The 21,325-nt window shown below is 37.4% G+C and overlaps 1 protein-coding gene across 1 annotated transcript in view; it reads left to right on the top strand.

Moving 5' to 3' along the window:
• Positions 1 to 21,325, top strand: part of DROSHA (drosha ribonuclease III) — a 65,093-nt gene that overhangs the window by 6,992 nt on the left and 36,776 nt on the right. Inside the window, exons 6-14 of the mRNA XM_015854467.2 lie at positions 1,099 to 1,253; positions 3,744 to 3,824; positions 5,785 to 5,871; positions 5,977 to 6,063; positions 7,910 to 7,981; positions 9,918 to 9,999; positions 11,284 to 11,358; positions 15,160 to 15,329; positions 20,263 to 20,387. Of these exons, the coding sequence (XP_015709953.1) occupies positions 1,099 to 1,253; positions 3,744 to 3,824; positions 5,785 to 5,871; positions 5,977 to 6,063; positions 7,910 to 7,981; positions 9,918 to 9,999; positions 11,284 to 11,358; positions 15,160 to 15,329; positions 20,263 to 20,387 (934 nt within the window). The remainder of the gene's footprint in view (positions 1 to 1,098; positions 1,254 to 3,743; positions 3,825 to 5,784; positions 5,872 to 5,976; positions 6,064 to 7,909; positions 7,982 to 9,917; positions 10,000 to 11,283; positions 11,359 to 15,159; positions 15,330 to 20,262; positions 20,388 to 21,325) is intronic.

Here is a 21,325-nt window from a genome sequence, read left to right as displayed (position 1 = left end):
GAGAGGGTTGTTTCTAAGTACCACAGGAGCTTAGGGATGTGTGAGGTCAGGCTCTCAAGCTTTTGGATTAAGTGCAATACTTTATACCATCACTTTGACAGCAATGCAAAGGAGATATTTTAACAAGTGTGAGGCCTGTGCTTTTTTCTTCAGCATTTTTCTCTCCTTTGATATATCAGAGGCATTGTTTCAGTAAATACAAAGAAAATGTAAAAAAAAAAAAAAAAAAGAAAAGAAAAAAAAAAAGAAAAGAAAAGCTCATAGAACAGGGCTTCTGTGAAAGTTAAGACTGAATTCAGTCAGGTTTCAGCAACAGGTTTATTCAGCTGTTTTGAGGCTGTCTTCTCATCTATGTTTTTTATGTGATAACTGATTTATTAGAGATACTTGATTTTAAAAATGAGTAATGGCATATATCCCATAATAACTATCCATATGTGCTGTTTTTAGACTTGTGACTGGTAGACCTTGTCCTGCTACAGACAAGGAAACATTTTGTAGGTAAAATGAAACTGAACATGAACAATAATAGTGATCTTTTTTTTTTCTTTTTTTTCCATTTTTTTTCCCCCTTAAAAATCATGAGGTTCTGTTTAGCTCATTCTTGTGAGTTTGTCTTATTTCTATTTTCTCTGTCTTGCTTTTCATTGAATCATAGAATGGTCTGGGTTGAAAAGGACCGTAATGATCATCTAACTTCACCCCCCTTGCTATGTGCAGGGTTGCCAACGACTAGACCAGGTTGCCTTTTTTTTTTCTTTAGCTTTAGGGTTATATTTATATTGGTTGTATCTCTATAGTCTTGTTTCATTAAGCATTTCAAGTCATTTAACTGAAATTCCTCACCAACAACTGATGAGTAGTGCCCCTGGACAGCAAACAGATGACACTGATGTAGGTCTTTTAGTATCCATAGCATATGCTGTCACTTTTAATTAAGAATGCAGTTGCTGTCATTTTCATTAGAGTGAATGTCATGCACTACTTAAACTTTTTCAGTGTGCCACCATGAGCTATGACCTGTGAGAGAATGCACTGATACTGTGAGAATGTGTTAAAGTGTTTTTCAACTAACTTTATTTTCCTTGCTTGAATCAGAGAGCTCCAGTGACTCAGAATGTGACTCTGATGATGACAGCAGCTGCTCTAGCAGTTCGGATTCAGAAGTTTTTGATGTCATTGCAGAAATTAAGCGTAAAAAAGCACACCCTGATCGTCTCCATGAGGAACTATGGTACAATGATCCGGGACAGGTATGGTGAGAGGAGAAGGTTTTGTTTCTGAAAGTGTTTCTCCCCTGTGGTTGTAAAGTTCTTCATTGTTTTCAGCTATGCTGAGACATCTATGCTTCTCCCTCTCTTTCCCTTTTGTCTCATCTTCTTCATAACACTTAACTTTTGATTCCAAGTGTGTGGTTCCAGATCATGACTCCTGTAAAGTATTTGTCTGAAATCATGTCTGACAGCAGTAATAAAACCTGCTAATTCTGTCCTATTATCCCTGAGGTAAAGGTGCACGAATGAGTTCTGGGATCAAGAGAAGGCAGCATGTTTATCTCCTTTACAAATTATTCACCTAAAAGCTCTCAGCTCATAATGATAAATAATGTTTTAAATATGCTGTTAATGCTCCTAATTTCTTGTCTAATGGTTCTTTTGTAATTGCGTGGAGATTATAGTTCTCATTAAATGTAATTGCTGAGCTCCCAAAATGTTGTTTTGAACGTATACATTGCACAGAAGACTAGTTTTTGTTAGCAAATACGCCATCTTCATCTTTCTTTGTTAAATATTTTATGGTCTATTCTAACTCCTTGTCAAATGGCAACCCAGTAAATTTGTTTTTCTGGCACTTGTATGATTCGTGAGTCCAGAATGCAGCAAATCATAATGCTGAGAGATACTGCAAAGCTTATTGCTGCTGTGGTAATTCAGAGGTCTGTTGAATATTCTATTACCAACTCATATTTATATTTCTAGTGTAAAAAATAATAAGAATAATAATTGGACTGAGCTAGCTGCTTTTATTTATATGGAAAACAAAATTAGCGAACTGTTTAGGCATTTAAGTGGAAAAAAATGTGTGTTGCTCTTGGGCATGTTTCAAAGTAATGTTCTAGCCCATAGTACGAAGTAGGATAACTTACATGAATACTTCTAGGAATGTGAGGTTTATGAGTTTCCTGCTGAAAATCTTTCCGAAACTTTCTTGGCATTTGCTCCTGTGTACCTGACTTGCTTCTCAAGCCCTGTGATTTATGGATACCTCACATGTCCATCAGTCTCATTCTGTGTATTTAATGCAACGGAGCCAATATTCATGCTGAACAATTCTAAGGACTAAGGATGAGTTTTTTCAGAAGTTATGGTAATATTCATAGCTTCATTAGGCCCTTGTTTTTCAAGGAGTACTGAGCGAATCTTTATTGACTGCATTATTTAACTTGCCTTCTCTATGACTATATAAGCCAGTGTGGAAGTACGTTTTCACGTGTAAACGTCAATCAGTTTCATTAAACCTCTGCTTTCCTCAAGGGGTCTCAGTGTGGGACATAAAAAGTGAGCAAAACTCATCATGTCACTTTAATAACACTGAGTAAGTTCCCAGAGGAATAAAAGTGTGCCCTGCTTATGATGTTCCTTTGCACGCATCTACCACGCCAGTCTGTAGAAACCAGACTGAGATGAACCTTCAGGGAATTATCACTGCAACAAGAAATTGTGTCTTTTTCCCAATAGTCTAAAGACTACAGTAGCAGCAGTTTGGTGGTTCTTACTTCCTGGAGTGTCTTCATGTTGTGTCTGTTGTCTAATGACATTTAGTCCTGCCAGGGTTTGCATTTTCTGCCTTCTTATACTGGTATGAAAAGTTCTGCTGGCTCTTGTGTTGCATTCCTATATTAAGTCTAAAAAGTGTTTTTCACTTCTTGGATTCAAGCTTTCAAACCTTCTGTTAAAGCCTGAGATACAGATCTTAGCTCATTTCTTTGGTTTGATTCTGTGTTTTGTTGGATTTCAGCAACGGATGTGATGTTAGGGGCAATAATCTTTAGTGCATTGCAGCAATTGATAGTTCGCATTGAGTGTCTGAAAGATGAAAAGACAGATGCTAGCTTTGTACTTTGTGCTGTGGCTCTCTTTAATTATAGGTACTTCATGCACCCACATGGTATTCTGAACTGGGTGTTTTTTCTCATTGCCTCTTCTTTACTGATCTGTTGACAGGATGTATTTGAGTTTTCCCCATTCCTTTAAAGTACCAAGTAAATTTTTCAAATGGTCTACTTTATGTACCTTGTTTGACAGCCTTGCTGCGTTGTAGGTGGGTTAATCAGTGCCAGGCTTTCAGTGAGTGAACTGAGTGGGCCTGTTTGATGAACAAAGAGATTCAACATGTATTTATGTGTGCACATTTAAGGCCTGGTTTTGGCTTTAGGCAGACGTGCTGTTTCTGTGTGTATGATACGGGAAAATGCATATGACAGCAGAATGGTACAGTTCTGCTGACACTGTTTTCCCACTTTGTGCTTCTGAAACAGTCGTGGAGTTATAATGCTATTGTGTGTTTTTCTTACGCTAGTCTATACTGTTTCCATTTTTACTGGCTTAAGAGCATCCACTTAATCTAAGCATGACAGGCTTTTAGAAGCATCAGCACTCTTGGCATTAAAACCAACATACTTTTCCAGACACAATCACCCAAAGTTTTTCAATAAAAACAGAATCCTATTTTGTTTTTGACAGATGAATGATGGACCGCTATGCAAGTGCAGCGCTAAAGCTCGACGAACAGGGATAAGACATGGCATTTATCCTGGAGAAGAGGTAAGTAGTCCTAAGGATTGCAGTTTTGAATACAGACTTACTGTAGCAAACCTGTACTTGGGCTCATACGTTTTGCTTGTTTGTTGTTTGTTTTTGTTTTTTTTCCCCATGGCTTACAGGCTTAGTAACAGCTTCTTTGCAACATTAAATCACTTTGTGTAGCCTCACATTTAAAATGGAATACTGGTAATTAAATCTACCTGAGAACTATGGAAAACTTTTGTGCGTATGTGCTTGGTTGTATGTTTTTAAAGCTTCTGTAGCACAGTTATGGTAATAAAAGGAGTGTGTAGGAAAGATCTCCTGTTGTCAAGTGGATGAGTGTGTTATAAGAACCCTCTTTTACTTTTAAAAATAAATGAATTCATAGATCTGTTTCTGGGGAAGCAGCAGGCTTTTCAGGAGATGGTGTTGCTTTGGCGATGAAAGCATGTCTGCGCTACAAAATGTCAAACAGTTTAAGTTTTTAATTAGTACTCAATTAGAAAAAAAATCAGCCCATCAGCTTCCTAAAACATTTGGAGTGGTAGTGCCCTTCATTTGGAAAATGTTGTCAAAATACTGTTTGATAGCTTTCCATAGAGATATTCTTTTGCTTTGTGGTTAGTGTATCTAGAAATAGACCGCCTCAAGGTTTTTATTGAAAAAAAACAACTTGGTTGTAAACATTTAAGTAACGTAGCGTGTAGTTTTACACCTTATCTTTGTAAATTTCCTTTAAGAATTTAGTTTTTCAGTATGCCTTCTGAAACGTTTAGTGAAACATTCTTTTATTTCTTTGCAGTTGAGGGTTTGTGAATGTTTCTGTTGCAAGGGATAAATTATTCCATTTCAGAAAAATGGCTTTGGTCTGAAGCTCTCCATAAATCACTCGAGGATCAATTCCTCCCCACATTGTCTCTAGAATTTTTCTTGCAGGCAAGGAGGAAGAAAACTTTAGCAGGAGAAAACTAATAAATAAAACTTGCTGCGTGAAGGAGTGAGACCAACTAGGAATGTGAGGCTTCAGAAAATCTAGTATATATTAATTTTTGTCCTATCCTTCAGGTATTCCTCGCTAGCTTTTAAACTATGTGGTTTGTAACTGTCTTGTCACAGTGGTGTGGTGCATAACCTGCTGCTGAGCAGAGCATCCACTCTTTTGTGGGTGGGTTTTGCAAATGGCACAGAACTGCACAGTGGTGTAGCAGGCCAACTTTATAGTACTGTCTTGTGTAGCACCCCACTTGTCGCAGGTGTTTTCCCTGCTGATAGCCATATCTTCTCAGATGAATAGGAGCCCATCAGACCTGAGAAATTGTTTTTTGCCAGACTGCTGAGGGTTTTTTAGATCTTTAGATCTTAACTGGACTGCTTCAGAAGAAGCTGGAGCCGATCCCAAGTCTCCAGCATCTGGTGCTGGTGAAAGCAAATTCCCTCACTGAAGGGAAGGGCTGCCTCCTAGTGAACCATTCTCACAGGCAGGTTTTATGACCTGACAGAGCAAAATTACATGTGTCAGGGATAGACCCTTCTTTTCAGGGCCCAGGTTTACCCCCAGCAGATGAGTGAATACTTGTCTCTTGATAATCTGCTCAGGTCTTCTCATTCATGACCTAAGTTTTTTTTCTGTAAAGTTTTAAAATCAGCTTCTTGAAACAACTTAATATAAAAGAGGAAATCAGACTGGTATATAAATGGCTAACTACTATTTGTAGAAACATGAAGAATCAAATGGCAAATGAAAAAATTGCAGCAGTGTTTTCACTTCTTTGGTTTGAACAGCCTTAGAACTATTTCTAGCAGTGACAATATATATCTATATAGCCAGTTTCTTTCCCTGGAATCCTTAATTATGACAACCTGCTTTATTTAATTTTTCCTAGTGTATACTTCATGGCAATTAGAAATGCTTTATTCTCTCTTTTAATCTAAATTTGCCTTGACTTTGCACATAATTCTACTTATCTCTTTCTTTAAGCCTATTAAACCATGTCGCCCCATGACCAACAATGCTGGAAGACTGTACCACTATCGAATTACAGTGTCACCTCCCACAAACTTCTTAGTAAGTACTTTAAAAATAATTCTAACCAGAACTCTATTTTTGTTTTCAGAGTGAAAGTAGTACTGCTTCTTGTTCACTCCTTGCTGTTTTTGCTTACCTTTCTAGACAGATAGACCTACTGTTATTGAGTATGATGACCATGAATATATCTTTGAAGGATTCTCTATGTTTTCGCATGCCCCACTAACAAATGTAAGTATGAATAGTAAGGGTCTGCTGTTGACAAAAACCCTGCAAATCAGTGATACTCAGCTAGTGGGGTAGCACTGAGAAGCACTCCTGCCCTGCAGCATTAACTCGGCCTTGGGGTTCAAAATTTCAGATTTAGCCCAAGGCTAAATGAGCAAAAAGGAACAGTTATGTTGTTTTCTCCAATTAAAAGGATTAAGAGGTCGCTTCATCTTTATCGTACAATGTCTGCAATGTGACTAGAAGGCAGAGCATTACCAAAAAAAACAACCAAAAAAAAAATAAAACAAGGAAAACTCTTTTTGTATGACATGGCAATGCAGACATTAAACTGATTCTTACTGTGAAGTACACGGGTTGAGGCCAGAATCAGATAGTAATTTCTCATTCCCACTGTGGGAAATGATCAGCAGCAAATGATTAACTTTCTACAAGCTGGAATACAGCATGACACAGTAGCTTGTCCCTGTTTCAAACAAGATTAAAACCTTTTGGAGGGAGATTACCTGGCTATACTGAGAAAACTTTGATCCACATAACCTTCAATATAGCTGCCATAGTAATTTTATATTGCCAGAGAAATGTTCTTTTATGGTTGTTTTTTTTTCCTACACAAAACTGTAGTTAATGGAGATCTTGTCTGTAGTCATTTCTCTGAAGTATTTGTTTTCTACTTCATAGCAAGAAAAAAACTCAGGCTATTGAGTCTCTGAGTGAGAACATCCTATGCTGGTTGAACTTGTGCATTAGGAAGAAAACAGTCCCTGTATACTTTTTTAAGAGCATCACTGATTTGGATGGGACAGGTTTCCCTCTCATGTTCTAGATGAAACATCATACTTGAAAAGTTTTTTTCTTTTACTCTTTTTGCAGCATTTAGTAATTTAGTAGTTGAAAGCTTTGTATCAAATCAAATACAATTTTCTATGTTTGGTGTAAATTCTTCTGCCATCAGCAGGTGTACGTAGACAGAACAGTTAAGTGTTGGACAGTGTGCTGCAAGAAGATGCAAGCAGAATGCTTTGTCTCCAGGTCCTTTGATTTCAGTGCAACTGTAGCACCGTTTGAGTCTTTGTATGTATGTCAATGCAAAACATTGATCTTCATCACTTTCACCCATAATTGAGGTCACGGGTGAAATACATTCGTAAGGGTGATGGATGGTAGGATTATATATCTTCATAGTTGTTCAGAAATGTAGTTTTTGGCTTAAAAATATAAATCCAAGGAAATGCACAAATCAACAGCCACAAAACAACCTTTAGCAGTCTGTAAGCTTTGCCAGCATAGGCAAAGAAGTAAACTACATGTTTGTCTTACTAGTTAGGTGAGTACACTTGTAGAAATATTTATTTATTGAATGAAATTATGCACATATTTTGCATTTACCCTAAAAGTTCCTGGATTTTCATCACTTAAGGCAGTTTTTTTAGAATTGTAGAGCTAACAGAATTGGCAATGTACTAAAAACAGTGTACCTTCAGGTCAGTGTATTTATCTGACATGTTGTATCACCAAAAATAAGTTCACCTCCAAATATACAAGTGAGAGCAGGTGTTGGAATTTTTGACTGTACTTTGCTTTTTCTTCTAAACAGACCTTTATCTCCAGTAGATGGCAATATTTAATTTTACTTTACTACTCCTTCAGCCCTGTGTTATCAGATATGGAGGTTAGAATTAGTATTTCTCTTGCAAATGCTTGCTTTCCTGTCTTTGTATGATCCCACTAAGCAGCTGTTTTAGTAAATTCCCTTTTCAGCAGACAGTAATACCTCCGCATACAAAATTGTATTAACTGTGTATTTGACACTGTATAGCTTTTTATGCTGAATCTCTTTTCCTTTCAGATTCCTCTATGTAAAGTAATCAGATTTAACATTGACTATACAATTCATTTCATTGAAGAGATGATGCCAGAGGTAAGAAGGATAATTAGTCAAAAAGTCAGAGTGGGTTAAGAGTTGTAGATATTGTTAATGGATTAAACTCTTCAAAATCCCTTCTTGTAGAGAAGATGGTAAGAGACAGGCTATGTTCTGAATGCATGTCTTAAAAGGAATTTTCTCTCAGAAGTACTAGCATAAATCCATCCAACTAGGCTATCATATACTAAAATCAAATAGTAAGAAGTGCTTTTATTCATTTTAAGTTATGTAAGTTATGCCACATACTTCATCTATGAACCAACTTAGGCATTATCTTTCCTTTACAAATAACTAAAATAACGTATGTGGAGGTGTTGGTTTTCCAGACCCATACGAGTCAATGCCAATCTGAAACTTAATCTTGAGCATGAAGCTCTAAGGATCAGTTGTCAGTGCTTACTATAAACTGTTGCCAAAACAAATTTCCATTGAATGCAAACAAAGCACATTCAGTTCATAATCTGTTTTTTTTAATTGCAAATTAATCTCTGGTAAAGCCAGTTTGTGAATTAAATTGCATTGGAACAGCGCATGTAGGCACAGAAAATACCCGTGCATATTAACTCCAAGGATAGGATCAGTGTTTTAGTTTGATAGTTACATCTTTCTTTCTAGTTATCTTGTATTTTGTTGTTCAGCACCATCTATAATATATGCAAGATCTCTGAAATTCCTCAGACCTGTGCAGGTTATTTCTAGTCATAGAATCACAAGGTTGGAAAGGACCTACCAGATCACAGAATCATAGGGGTTGGGAGGGTATCTCCAGAGATTGTTGAGTCCAATCCCCCTGCCGAAGAAGGTTCCCTACACCAGGTTGCACAGATAGGTGTACGGGCGTGTCTTAAATATCTCCAGAGAAGGAGACTCCACAACCCTCCTAGGCAGCCAGTTCCAGTGCTCCATCACCCTCACCATAAAGAAGCACACCCACACCCACTGCCAGGCAGTGAGAGAGAGAGCAAACATCACTTCTAGGATGTATTTCCCTTTCTGACCATGAGGCCCTCTGGGACGTGTAGTTGTTCTTCTCTGTGCTCCACATGATGTTATGATGTGGAATACCAATAGCAAAAATTGCAAAACCATGACACTCAGCAGTCACCCCTGCCAGCTCTCTCAGCACCTGAGGGTGTTGTCTGTCTGGTCCCATGGACCTGGGACAGTCCAGATGGAGGAGGAGCTCTCCAACTGTCTCCACTGGTGGTGTATTCTGCATTCCATCCTAGACTTCCAGATCAGGATATAAAGTACCCTGAGGCACTTGTTACTTCTTGTTGCTGAATCTGGTATGTTTTCTTTTTTCTCATATTACCTACATTGTCCTGTCCTGATCTGATCTTGTTTGTTCAGGAAGACTTTGAAAAGCAGCAGTTCCTGCACTTCTGATTAAAAGTTCCTTGCTAAGGAGAAACTGCTTCCCAGCCTGATGATCAAGAGTTGTTTTTATTTTTGTTCTTTCCTCCCCCCCCCCAACTCTGCCTCTTGCTGGCTCTTGGGGTCGTAATCCTCTATTTACATGGTAATGACTTGGTGCAATGGAAGAAGTGATCATAATGCTATAGGTGATAACTTTTGTTATTATTATAAACATGTAGGAATAGTGGAATATTAAAAAGATCTTTCTCAGAAATGTTATTGTCTGCTGAGCTTACTTGGGAGAAAGTGTTGAGGTGCATGGTGAATTACCACATTCATGATTTCTGCCTATAGGGTGGATGTAGGCATTACATAAAGAATCCTCATTATGGTGCTTTTTTGATAGTACTTCTCTGATTAGACCACTGTGCTGCAGTAAATGTTTAAATATGCATCAATGCTGTTTCCAAAGCCCTATTTCTAGCAGTTTACAAATATGAAGATAGCGGTAGTAGCATTATCTGTATTACAGTATTCTGTTATGATAAACCTGTTTGTTTTCATTCCACAGAATTTTTGTGTGAAAGGTCTTGAGCTGTTCTCTTCTTACCTATTCAAAGATATTCTGGAGCTCTATGACTGGAATCTTAAAGGTAACTTTTATTTCCAGAGGGGAAAAAAAAAAAAAAAAGAAAAACAACTTCAGAAAATAGACCCATGTTTTGCTGTTTTTATCATTTAAACATCAAAAAAACCACCAAAACAAACAAACAAACCTGGGAAATGGCCTCAAATAATAGTGAAGTGCTGTATTAAGTGAGAGGAACAAAGCTGCACTTTGTTCTTCAAGAGGGTTAAGTTTATTGAGTGTTGTTAGTGGGGATTATAGCAATTAAAATGCAAAAATCTTGCATTGTTTTCTTGCAGATAAACTAAATTTCTTCCTTAATCAAAAAACTGTTTTAATGGAGTGGTAACATTTTGTTTGTTATTAGGCAGTAGCATGTGCAGGATACAAGGTGTCAGGTAGAACATCCTCTGTTTTTACAAGCTAAAAAACTCATATTTTACAAGCTAAAAATATTCATGCAGCATTTCTCAACAATCAGCTCACAAAGCAATGTCATACAGACAGCTTTAGAAGGGTAAGTTATAGCTGAGTGTTAACTTGTTGAGATGAAAATGTGCCTTCCTGTGAAGGCTATAACAGAGGAGAATTTCAGGAATGATCCTTCCCTTGGTCTAAAAGAAAAGAAAGAAAAATTCAAAGGAATTTTGATTCCGAATCTGTAGGTGTTTTCCTGTCTTCTCTTTATAGAAAGGTGCTGTACACTTGTAGTTAAACAGAGGAGCACACAAGTATCATACGTTTTGTGTAGTCTTTTTTGGCTAAATGTCTTCACATTTTAATGTTATTTTTTACCTCTGGTTCTGATTATTGTGGTTTTTTTGATGGCTGTTTTTATTTTTGTACAAGGCTTTGGGTGATGAAACAGGAAAGGAAAAAAAAACACAAAATAACATCTTTTGAAATTTCCTTATTACTTTTATTACAGTAACAGGAGGAAAAAAAAAAAAAAAGACCAAACCACTAACTGGGAGGGACCAAATACTGGTGCTTTGCCTTTAAAACTGAAGTGGATAAACTTTATAAGACATACTTTTCTTTGCAGTATTAAATAGAATACTGTGCTTTCTAGATTCTTTAGTTTTTAAGCTACTGTAGTTTCTTTTGAAATTATCCACATTGAAGCATTTATTAGAAGCTGCTTTTCTGTTCCTCCATGCCTTTTGCTACTTTTCTGTCTGAAATTTGTGTTACGTGTAATCACTGGTCACTGACTTCGTTTGGGACAGGATTTCCTTCTTTTTTCTTCTTTTGCAAATCTGTTGCTGTTCATAAATTCTCTGTGTTTTTTTTTCCCTTTATATTTAAGGTCCTTCACTTGAAAATGATTCTGTTTCCTGCCCCAGATTTCACTTCATGCCGCGATTTGTGAGATTTCTTCCAGGTAATGTAATAAGAGCTTAAATTTGTTGCATGTCAAATAGTTCAGTTGTGAAGATCTGATGTCTTCATCTCTTGTCTTTCATGGTTACTGATGGCTTGTGTAGTTTACTCAGCACCAGAATTGTGATGGACAGGCCAGGTATCACGCTCAGCTTTTGTCTGTTGTGCGGTAACTGCAGGCAGTGTTGGGTCATTCTTTACTCTTCCTGTGATGGAGCTGTGGGATTTGAGCAGTGTTGTCTGCTCTCTCACATGAAACTGAATTTCATATTCTCTCTGCTATTCAGGATACATGCCATGTTATTACATTGAAATTATTGATGTGCAGTTTTGAAAATCGGCAAGATTGTCACCCCTGAGCACAGGCTGCTCTGTTTCCTTTCTTCTTTTATCTTTAATGTAAGTTTAGCCCTTCCAAGAAACACTGAAAGAAAGGAAAACACCATTGCAGTACAATTCAACCGTAGCCTGCCAGCCAAGGACAAGCTTGAGTGCAGAGAGCTATGCTCAGTTTGAGTGAACAGCTTATAAAAGCATTTAACACATCCTAAGATAGTAGGACAGACTTTCAGTTGATATAAATGTCATATCACCATTGAAAATGTGTCCTGCTGAGATCCTGCCTGGTGATTGTTCTGAAAGGGTTGCAAGGAAAGGAAGATGTGCTCAGCTGCTGAACTGAAAGCACAGATTAGATGTGAAACAGTCTTCATCAAGAGGGCTGTGGCCTGAAGGTGTTCTCTGCTTTGGGCTTTGGAACTTAGTTGTTATATTAATTATAGCTGTAGCTAAATGAGGTTTGGCTTGCTACTGTGGAGAGTACTGAAGGCTAGATGACTGTATTTCTAATTGTTGTTCCTTCCTGAATACACAAAACTATTCAGTCAGAAGCAGAGCTGTGAGGCTTGCTAGCAAGCATTGATTAGGTTCTACTGAAGCAATTTACAAAATAAGCCATCAAGCCACATGTGGCTGATTAACTTGACCTCATCGCAAAATGAGAACAAGTTTGACCTGCCTGGACTGTGTAGCTTGAGGGTGTTTTCCAGTTACTTTGGAGTTTTTATATTCTGGCTTGTTTTGCTTTAGTTCAGAAGTCAGCTCTTCCTGTGTTGTTGGATTTATTGGCAGGGAGAGATTAGTCTGTCTAACATGTATTCCTTTGTGCTTCTTTTCTAAGGTTCCCAATTCTCTAACTATAAAAATGGCTGCTTCTTGTTATTTCTGCAAATATAATTTGCTTCTAGCATCTTTATGAAGATGTATTTCTAATTACATATACATTTTTTATTCTCCATTTCTGGAGAGTGGGAACCCGTGTCCTTCATATATTGTTGCAAAACATTATTTGTGTCTATTATTTTTTTTATTTGTGTTTAAAGATACGCTGTTGCAACATATCCATCAGCTGCTTCCTTGAAGATAGAAATCAATTGATTTCTCATTCTTCCAACTTTTCTTTCTTATTTTTCTACCATAGTCTGAAAATTCAAGGTTTAGGATGTCAGATTTTCATAGAATCATTGAGTAGCTTAGGTTGGAATGGACCTTAAAGATCATCTAGTTCCAAACCCCCTGCTGCTGCCCAGGAACCCATCCAATCTGGCCTCAAACACATCCACAGCATCTCTGAGCAATCTGCCCCAGTGTCTTATTGCCCACGTTTTCCGTGTGAGATACTTAGAGACAAATCTTGGGGGTATGAGCGAATCATGTTGGGTTTGCTGAATGCCAGAGATGCATGGCATGCAGAATAGTTACTGTATTGTATTTCGTATTTCATCATAGATTTTTATGATGAAAATGTATTAAAGAATGAAATGCTGTAAAACTTTGCAAGTTTCCAGCTATGGCATGTTTTGACTTGAGAGGTTCAGTCTATGAACTACTCTTTAGCACAGCTTCTTGTAACAACTTGTGTCCCTCCTGTACAGTCTTCATTACGTAAGGCTGTGCATTGTTTCAGAAATTGGATGTGTTCTACTTCTTGCAGAACAATCTAAACTAGTTGACAAAGCCAAAATTCTTGCAAATTGAGTTTCTCTTTAATTTGAAGGAAAAAATAATTTTTAAATTGTCTCAAGCTCTTCAGAAGTATTTTCTGTTTCCATTGTGCTTTGGGGTTAATTTCCCCCATTTTAGATTAATTCTTGGCGTTTCTTGAAATCCATCAGCTCTGTGTCATGCCCATTGCCCTGGGCAGCCTGTTTCATACCTATCACTCTCTAAAAAACCTTCTAACCCACCAGCCTGATGCAACCCCATTCTGTTCCCTCCATCCCTCTCTCTGTCACACAGACCTCAGTGCTGCCCCTGCGCTCCCTGTGAGGAGCTGCAGCTGCCATGAGGCCTCCCTTGAGCTTTTCTGCTCTGCACTGAGCAAACCCAGGGACCTCAGCTGCTCCTCACGCACCTTGTCCTCCAGACCCTTCACCATCTCTGTAACTCTCCTCTGGACACTCTCTGATAGTTCCATGTTCTTATATTGTGACACCCAAACCTGCACTCAGCACTGGAGATGCATCCATAGAGCACAGTGGGACAGCCCCTCCCCTTGCCTGGTGACAGTGCTGGACCTGGTGTATCCCAGGGTACAGTTGGTCCTTTGGGCTGATGGGGTAAATTGCTGAATAGTTTTAGGAGACCAAGTTGCATTACTCCCTTTTATCTTTTCTGTTACAGAGTAGTGCTGCAATCCTATCTGGAACAGAAGTGTTTGTTTCCTCGGGTGTCTTGTGAAAGGCATCTTGGGCAGCACTGCTGTGAAACTGAGTTTCTGCAACACTCTTTATATGTGCTGGGATCATGTTCCCTATGCTGTAGTATTATCCTCCAATACCACTTAAATGCTTTACTTTTTCTCTGTTATTGTGTGTGTTGTGACAGAGTGTGCACTCCAAGGCTCTCTTGGAAGGGAAATCAGCATTTTTACTTCTGTCAGGAATGAAACTTTAAGATGCCTCTATAACTGTAGATAAACTCTCCATTGTTGGCACAGATCTCTCTGACCTCTTCCTTCAGAATTAGACAGACATGTTACTACTGTACTTCTGCTCAGATGAGCAGACATACTGAATTTGAATAGTCGGTGTTTTCTGAGTGGTGTTTCGTCGTGAGTATCACTCATCTTTTGCAGTTTGTATGTTGACAGCTGTAACTGGCTCCCTGAAACTGATCAGATGTTTGATACACTGTCACAGTTCCCTGCAAGCAGCCTTTGCTGTGCATATTTCCAGAGGTCTCAGAAGTATTTAGCAGTTTTCACATGCGCTCAATTCATTTAGTGACAGAAGATAGCATGAGGCTCTTTAGTCTTCATTACTGCAGGTGCAGCATGTAAGCACCACAGATGAATTCAAAATGCAAGGATAACTTACTACATTCATCCAGAAGCATACTGTAAAATTTTGAGTGGTCCTTAAAAAAGCTGCTTGGATGCCTAAAGGCTTTTTAACTTTTGTTGTAAAAGGAATGGTAGAAATGTGAAAAGGAAGACATAACCGGACTGCGTAACTGATTTGTTCTGCCTACTCATTTAGAAATTTTTCAGGCAAGTTAGAAACTTCAGCATTACAGTACAAATGAAACTGTTTTTCTTGCTACTGTTACCATTATTGCTTCCAGTTTAGCAAAGAAGTGTGTTTTATGCATGTGCACTATTCATCAGTAAAACATTTGCTTCCTCATTTGTCAAGTTGCTTAAACATTTTGCATTTTATTTTGAATATTTTATGTGCTGTGTATTTTCCTTGTGCTTTAGGAGTGAATATCTGAAATGCATTTTATTTATTATGTTTTTAAGATGGAGGGAAGGAAGTACTGTCAATGCATCAGATTCTTCTCTACTTGTTACGATGCAATAAAGCTTTGGTGCCTGAAGAAGAGATTGCCAACATGCTTCAGTGGGAAGAGCTGGAATGGCAAAAATACGCAGAGGAATGCAAAGGAATGATCGTTACCAGCCCTGGCATGGTAGAACAAATAATTAAGATAAATTAATAACTCAATAGCATGTGCATATCTTGTTTCATAGAATCTGAAGGAGTCTAAATTGCAAAGGGCAAAGATGACCAGAGACAGCTGCAGATTGCTATGGGAACAGTGTTGCATTATTCCTACCCTGGAAAGAGTTTTACGTTTTGCTGCCCTACCCAAGAGCAGATTTCCAGAGGAGCGTAGTTTCAACCTGTGCATTGAAAGGAATGGCTATATTTTAAGTACAGGAAAATGTTATTTGCTCCTCTGCATTTGTATTTTTTTCCAGTGATCTTTACATATGTAATCTTATTCTATTTTCACTGACATACAACCATAGAATTACTAATAATTCGCTACCTTCTTTGATGTTTCTCTTTTGACACCCTACCTCTATTTAATGTGCTCTCTATAGGTTCTACCCTGAATGTAGAGAATGTTCTGCCTTTCTGTGAGGTTTTTTTTTCCCCACATCATTTCTTATGCCGCTGTGCTCGCACTGTAGAATTTTATGTACGTAAATGAGTACATGCATTAATATCCAGTGCCCAACTTGAAACAATACTGTTTCACAGTTTTTGGAATGGTTAGTATTTAAGGCATTAATTCATGGCTTCTTTCAGCTCCAGTGTATGTTGAGATTTAGCTGATTTTTCTGAATTTCACACTTAAGAACTGTGGGTCAGGAGGTTAAGAAGTGACTGCAAAAAGCTGCAAGATTCTGTCCATGTGGCTTGGCCAACGTCACAGAGACAATATCTCAGTAATAGCAGCATGTTCTGGACCTCAGTTTGGAGTTTCTTGCAGCTTTCCCTGTGGCAAGACCTTTCTTCCTCTGACTTCATTTTCCACCTTTAATTATTACACAACTTCTCAGCTTCTTCATAAAATAAATTTGTGGTGTAATCTTGCCTAAAGGGGAATTTAATTAAAGTACCTCTCCCCAAACTGAAGCCACGGCACCTTTCTAGATAGATATTTCAAACTCCTATTTTTAAATATGATAGTATTGCATTTAGTAAATTACGTAATTAATCATAACTTGTCAGATTAATTTCTTTTTCCCTTGATTTTATTCAGTGTTTTTGTTCTGACTAAAACTTCCTACACCAAAAGGAAAATAAGACCATGTGTGGGAACATGAAATGCAGAATACATGTGAACTCTCATGGAAAATTCTACATGAGGTGGTTAAAACTAAGGTAGAATCTTGTAATAGAAATTGTTAGCCTTAATTGCTTAACTTAATATTGCCAATGGTTATGTGATACAAATTATTCAGTAGTATGTAGTGTTCAGCATTTGAATGGTACACACTAACATTATTTCAGCTAGCTGAAAGTTTGGTGGTCTTTGTTTAACATGAGGGTATGCATATATACTCCTTTGTGGCATCCCTCAAAGGACTGCAAATGTCTTCGTGCAGAAGGCAACACGTTTTGAGTGGCAGTGTTAATTCTGAGGTTTCTGTGTGATTTTTACTGACAAACTTCGTGTTCTACAAAATGTTTTCAAAGATGTGTGGACCTCAAAATACGTAAGCATAAAGGAAATCTGCAACACTTAGAAAAGTTGTCATGTTATAATGCCGTCCTTAGTAGTTACTTGTATCTGAAGAAGAATGTGATGATATTTTTCTTAGTTTGTGGATTTTTTTTTCATTGCCACGTATTCGGTTGAGTATGAAACTAAGTGAAAAATGGGCTTTAAAATATTTTCTGTGCATTTTACAAGGTGAGAAGACAAAACAGTTCTCTTAGAGAGACAATGTGAAACTTTTAGAAAATGACAGCTTTTCAATTCAATTTTATCCACTTGACACAACAAAGTAAAAACACTAAATTTTATTTTACTGCTTTCTTCCACAGTGTCACTTCAGAAATCATTTCTCTTTTGAACAGATCCAATTTTTGTATAAAATGTGAAGTGAATCTTACGCATGTTAGAGGGGAAAAAAAATTTGATAGGCATATGTCCCACTTAACCACTAACAATAGTTCAGCATTATTTATAAGTGTTTAATTTATTCATAGTGTTTCATTAGTTCAGTGAAATTTTTTAGAAGAGATTTAAAGGTTCAGATTTTAATCCTTTTTAATACTTCACTCTTTCTTTTCAAAACGCTACTGCTTTTTCTGCCAGTACAAATCCATATATTTGTTACGTGCTTTCGTGTTACATCTGCATGTAGTCCCAACCTTGCCTTCTGCTATGAGCAGAGCCTTGACTGATGAGGTTTAGAATAGGAAGCAGAGATAATGGGCTTCTGTTCTGTTAAAATTTCTTGGGTTTAGGGGACATGTTGAAAACAGCATTTTGAATGTGATTATTAAGTGATCTCTGACAGCCCTTTTAAAAGAGGGGAGGGATAAACATCTGGACAAAAAACATCTAATTTGCTTATATCCTGTTTGCTGGTGTGTGGTTTATACTGTGTATTTCTTTGATGCTGCTTATTGCAGCTACAGTACCAGAGGTAAGCTGGTGTTCATCATACTCTGGGAGGCATGGGGTACATGGTATGGTTATACCTCTTTTGAAGCAGCGGTTGTGATTGAGACATAAGTTCTTCTGTCCTAGTTGTTAAGTCCACATTAACAGCTGTGTAATTGAGTCACACCTGTTGGAGTACATGCAGAGGAGGGATCACCAAAATGATCCAAGGGATGGAACATCTTTCCTACAAGGACAGGCTGAGAGAGCTGGGGCTGTTCAGCCTGGAGAAGAGAAGGCTTCAGAAAAGCTTGATAGTGGCCTTTTAGTATCTAAAGGGAGACTGTGAGGAAGAAGGGGGCAGACTCTATGGAAGGTTCTGTTGTGATAGAATAAGGGGAAATGGTTTCAAACAAAAAGAGGGAGATTTATATTGGATATAAGGAAAAAATTTTTTTACATTGAGAGTGGTGAGACACTGGAATAGGTTGCCCAGAGCGGTGGTAGGTGCCCCATGCCTGGAGACGTCCAAGGTCAGGCTGGAGGGGGCTACCTGATGTAGCTGTAGGTATCCCTGTTCATTGCAGGGGAGTTGGGCTGGATGGCTTTTAAGGGTCGCTTCCAACTCAAATGATTCTGTGATTCTGTGATGATTTAAAACAGCTTGATTTAAGTGATCCTGAGCCACGTTTTACACACAGAGCCTGCTACATTTGTACACTCTACAACAGATGTGTTGAAAGCTCTTCACACTTACTTTTGAGGATCAGGTTACTTGTCTTTACATGTCTAAGATGTGAAATATTTGAATACAAAAGCATTGTATACTTAATATAATGTTTTTAAATCAGTGTACATAGTATAGTAATTATTAATGTGTTCTGTTAATCATATTTTATCTTTCTGATTCTCAGAGGTGTTGCTGTGATGCAAAACTATATTTAAAAAAAAAAAGTAGAAAAAAGGAGGAAAAAAAAGGAAAAGTTTCACATTCTTAACATTTCGAGGGGAAAAGCAAGCAACTTTTGTGAAGATTAACACTCTTCCACCCACCCAAATCTTTTCAGTTTGACTCTGGAAAAAAAAAGCTCACAAAACTAGATACACTTAAACTTCAAAAATTTAAGTTCTGGCTGAGAGAACTTCTTCATGCCTGTTAAAAATCCTCTCCATGTTTTTCATTAGGTTTTGCTGCCCTATTCCTTCTATTGGAAGTACTGTGGGGAAAACCTTTATTCCTCTTTGTTTAAAATTTGCTAGCATCAGCTAAGTAACTTTTTATTTTTTATTTATTTTTTGACTGGGCAGCTATTTTCTGTCATCATATCCAAAGGGAAGCTGATAAGCATTCTTCCCTTGGTAAATGTTTCTCTATCTGCAAGTTCCAAGTTTTAGGTAATCATTTTTTCTGGAATAGATTGGAAGTTTTGCCACCTGAGGAGGTTTGCCTTTATTTCTAGAATTGGCTTTGCTTATCCATGCAGAAAATGATTCCTGTGAGCAGTTCTCCGAAGGTGGTTTGAAAGGTGAAAGCTTTGTTCTTGATGCACTTCTTATTGTTTTATGAAGAGAATGGTGGGAGCTGTTTCTCTAATTCTGAAATTCTTTTTGAGAAGTTTGCAATGCTCAATTAGGAGTTTTGAGATGCAGGTAACTAGAAGTAATATCCTTTTTCTGAAATCTTAGACAAGCAGAAAATATTGGCCTCAAACAGCTGATTGTGAAGTAGGGAGTAAACAGGCACATAACGAAGCAGGTTGGAAGGTAATGGGGAGAAATATTTACTTGGAGACAAACTGCAACTTCAACAGAGTTTTTTAAATGCTAGATAAGTTATCGAGAGCTCTGTAAGCAGTATGTCTTCTATGATGACATGTAATTACTCTTTCTGCATTTTTAAAGGTGAAATGAGAATGACTTCCTTTTCAACTACAGAAAAATGTATGTTTTGAAGCATAAGAAGGATGGCGGTCTTCTCATTATAACTATATTTCTCATTGCATGCATTAACCTAGGATTCCACTTTTAAATTTTTTTTACGCTGTTCAGTCTGTGTGATTGAATGGATCTAATAATGAATTTGCTTACATTGGGAAATCAGGAAGAGAACTAAAATTAGAGAGGTAACCTAACCTTAGCAAAGTGCTCAGTGTTGGAGCCTGGATGACAGAATTCTAGTCCTGATTTTATCTCCTAAGTGATGCTCAACCAAAGAAAGCTGCGTTGGGTTCTCAGAAATAATCAAACCATGTATTTCTTAACTTTTAAAATGAGAATAGACTTTTCTTGTTTCTCTGAAAGAGCCAAGTCAATTAACTTTATTTCAATCGTTGCCATTGCCAGATATCGATTATTATATAAAGGTTTATTTTTATATGTATTTTAATAAGCTTAAATATTGCTACTTCATAGTTCCTGGACAATGTGGGATAAAGACAAAAAAAAATAAAATTCCAAATAACTGTTGTCAATTAGGTATATTTTGTTTTTCTCCTAGAAACCCAGCTCAGTTCGTATCGATCAACTGGACCGTGAACAATTCAATCCTGATGTAATTACTTTCCCCATTATTGTCCACTTTGGGATACGACCTGCTCAACTCAGCTATGCTGGAGATCCTCAGTAAGATGCTTTCCCTTCTATCTTCTGCTCAGAAACTCTATGTCATTTGTGACTTAAATATACTTATTAATCTGATGTAAAGCATAATGCTTATGGCATTGGACAGTAGCTTTTGTAAATTTGAGAATAAAAAGCAACTTTTTCTGTTTTAGTTCAGGATCTTCTGATACATATGCAATAGATAATTTCTTATCTAGACAGTAACTCTTTTAGGTGAGCCCAAAGGTTGCTTTAGCTCTGTTTTATTTCCTTGAATGGCCAGTTGTCTTTTTATTTATTTATTTATTTTTAGAGAGGAGATTGTAACAGGACAAGGGGAAAACCAAACCATTCTTCCTCATGTAGTGTAGAATATGGACTTCCGAGCTAGAGAATTCATTTAGATCATTTTATTTAACAGTCCTGAGTGAATCTACCTTCACTAAATTTCTCAAATCACTGCTTGATCATTCTTAGTCTGCTGACAGGGAAAAGATTTCAGGTAATAACTGTGCTGTTGTGCATCATATTAAAAATGACTGATTTCTTTTGTTTCAGGGCTGCTACTTGACTTAATTAGATGCTCTTCAGCTTTTAGATTTAGTAATGTGTAATGTACCCGTTTCATTTTTTGCTTTCTTCATGGCAGTTTAGTTTCTCTGCACCCTGTCATTTCCTTCTTCATTGTCTCTTTTCATGACTTGTAGAGTTGACTCTACTACTTTTCTCATAGCTTTAAAGCTTTAGCGTCCATGGTAATTTTTGCCTGTAATTTTTTTCTGTCTATAAGGAGATATGAACGTAGTGAAGGAATGGGGAGGAAACCAGAAGTTCAGACGGAGCAGATAATTGTCTTGCTATAGATTTGTGTCATGGTGTAGAAGTGTTCTCTGGGCTTTGCTCACAATTTTTTTTTTAAAAATAATTTGGCAATTTCAAGGAACTCATCCAATAATTCA

Source organism: Coturnix japonica, chromosome 2 (assembly GCF_001577835.2).
Source record: "Coturnix japonica isolate 7356 chromosome 2, Coturnix japonica 2.1, whole genome shotgun sequence".
Taxonomy (NCBI): domain Eukaryota; kingdom Metazoa; phylum Chordata; class Aves; order Galliformes; family Phasianidae; genus Coturnix; species Coturnix japonica.
Note: the sequence above shows the minus strand (reverse complement) of the source record. Positions and strands in the feature narration are given on the sequence as shown.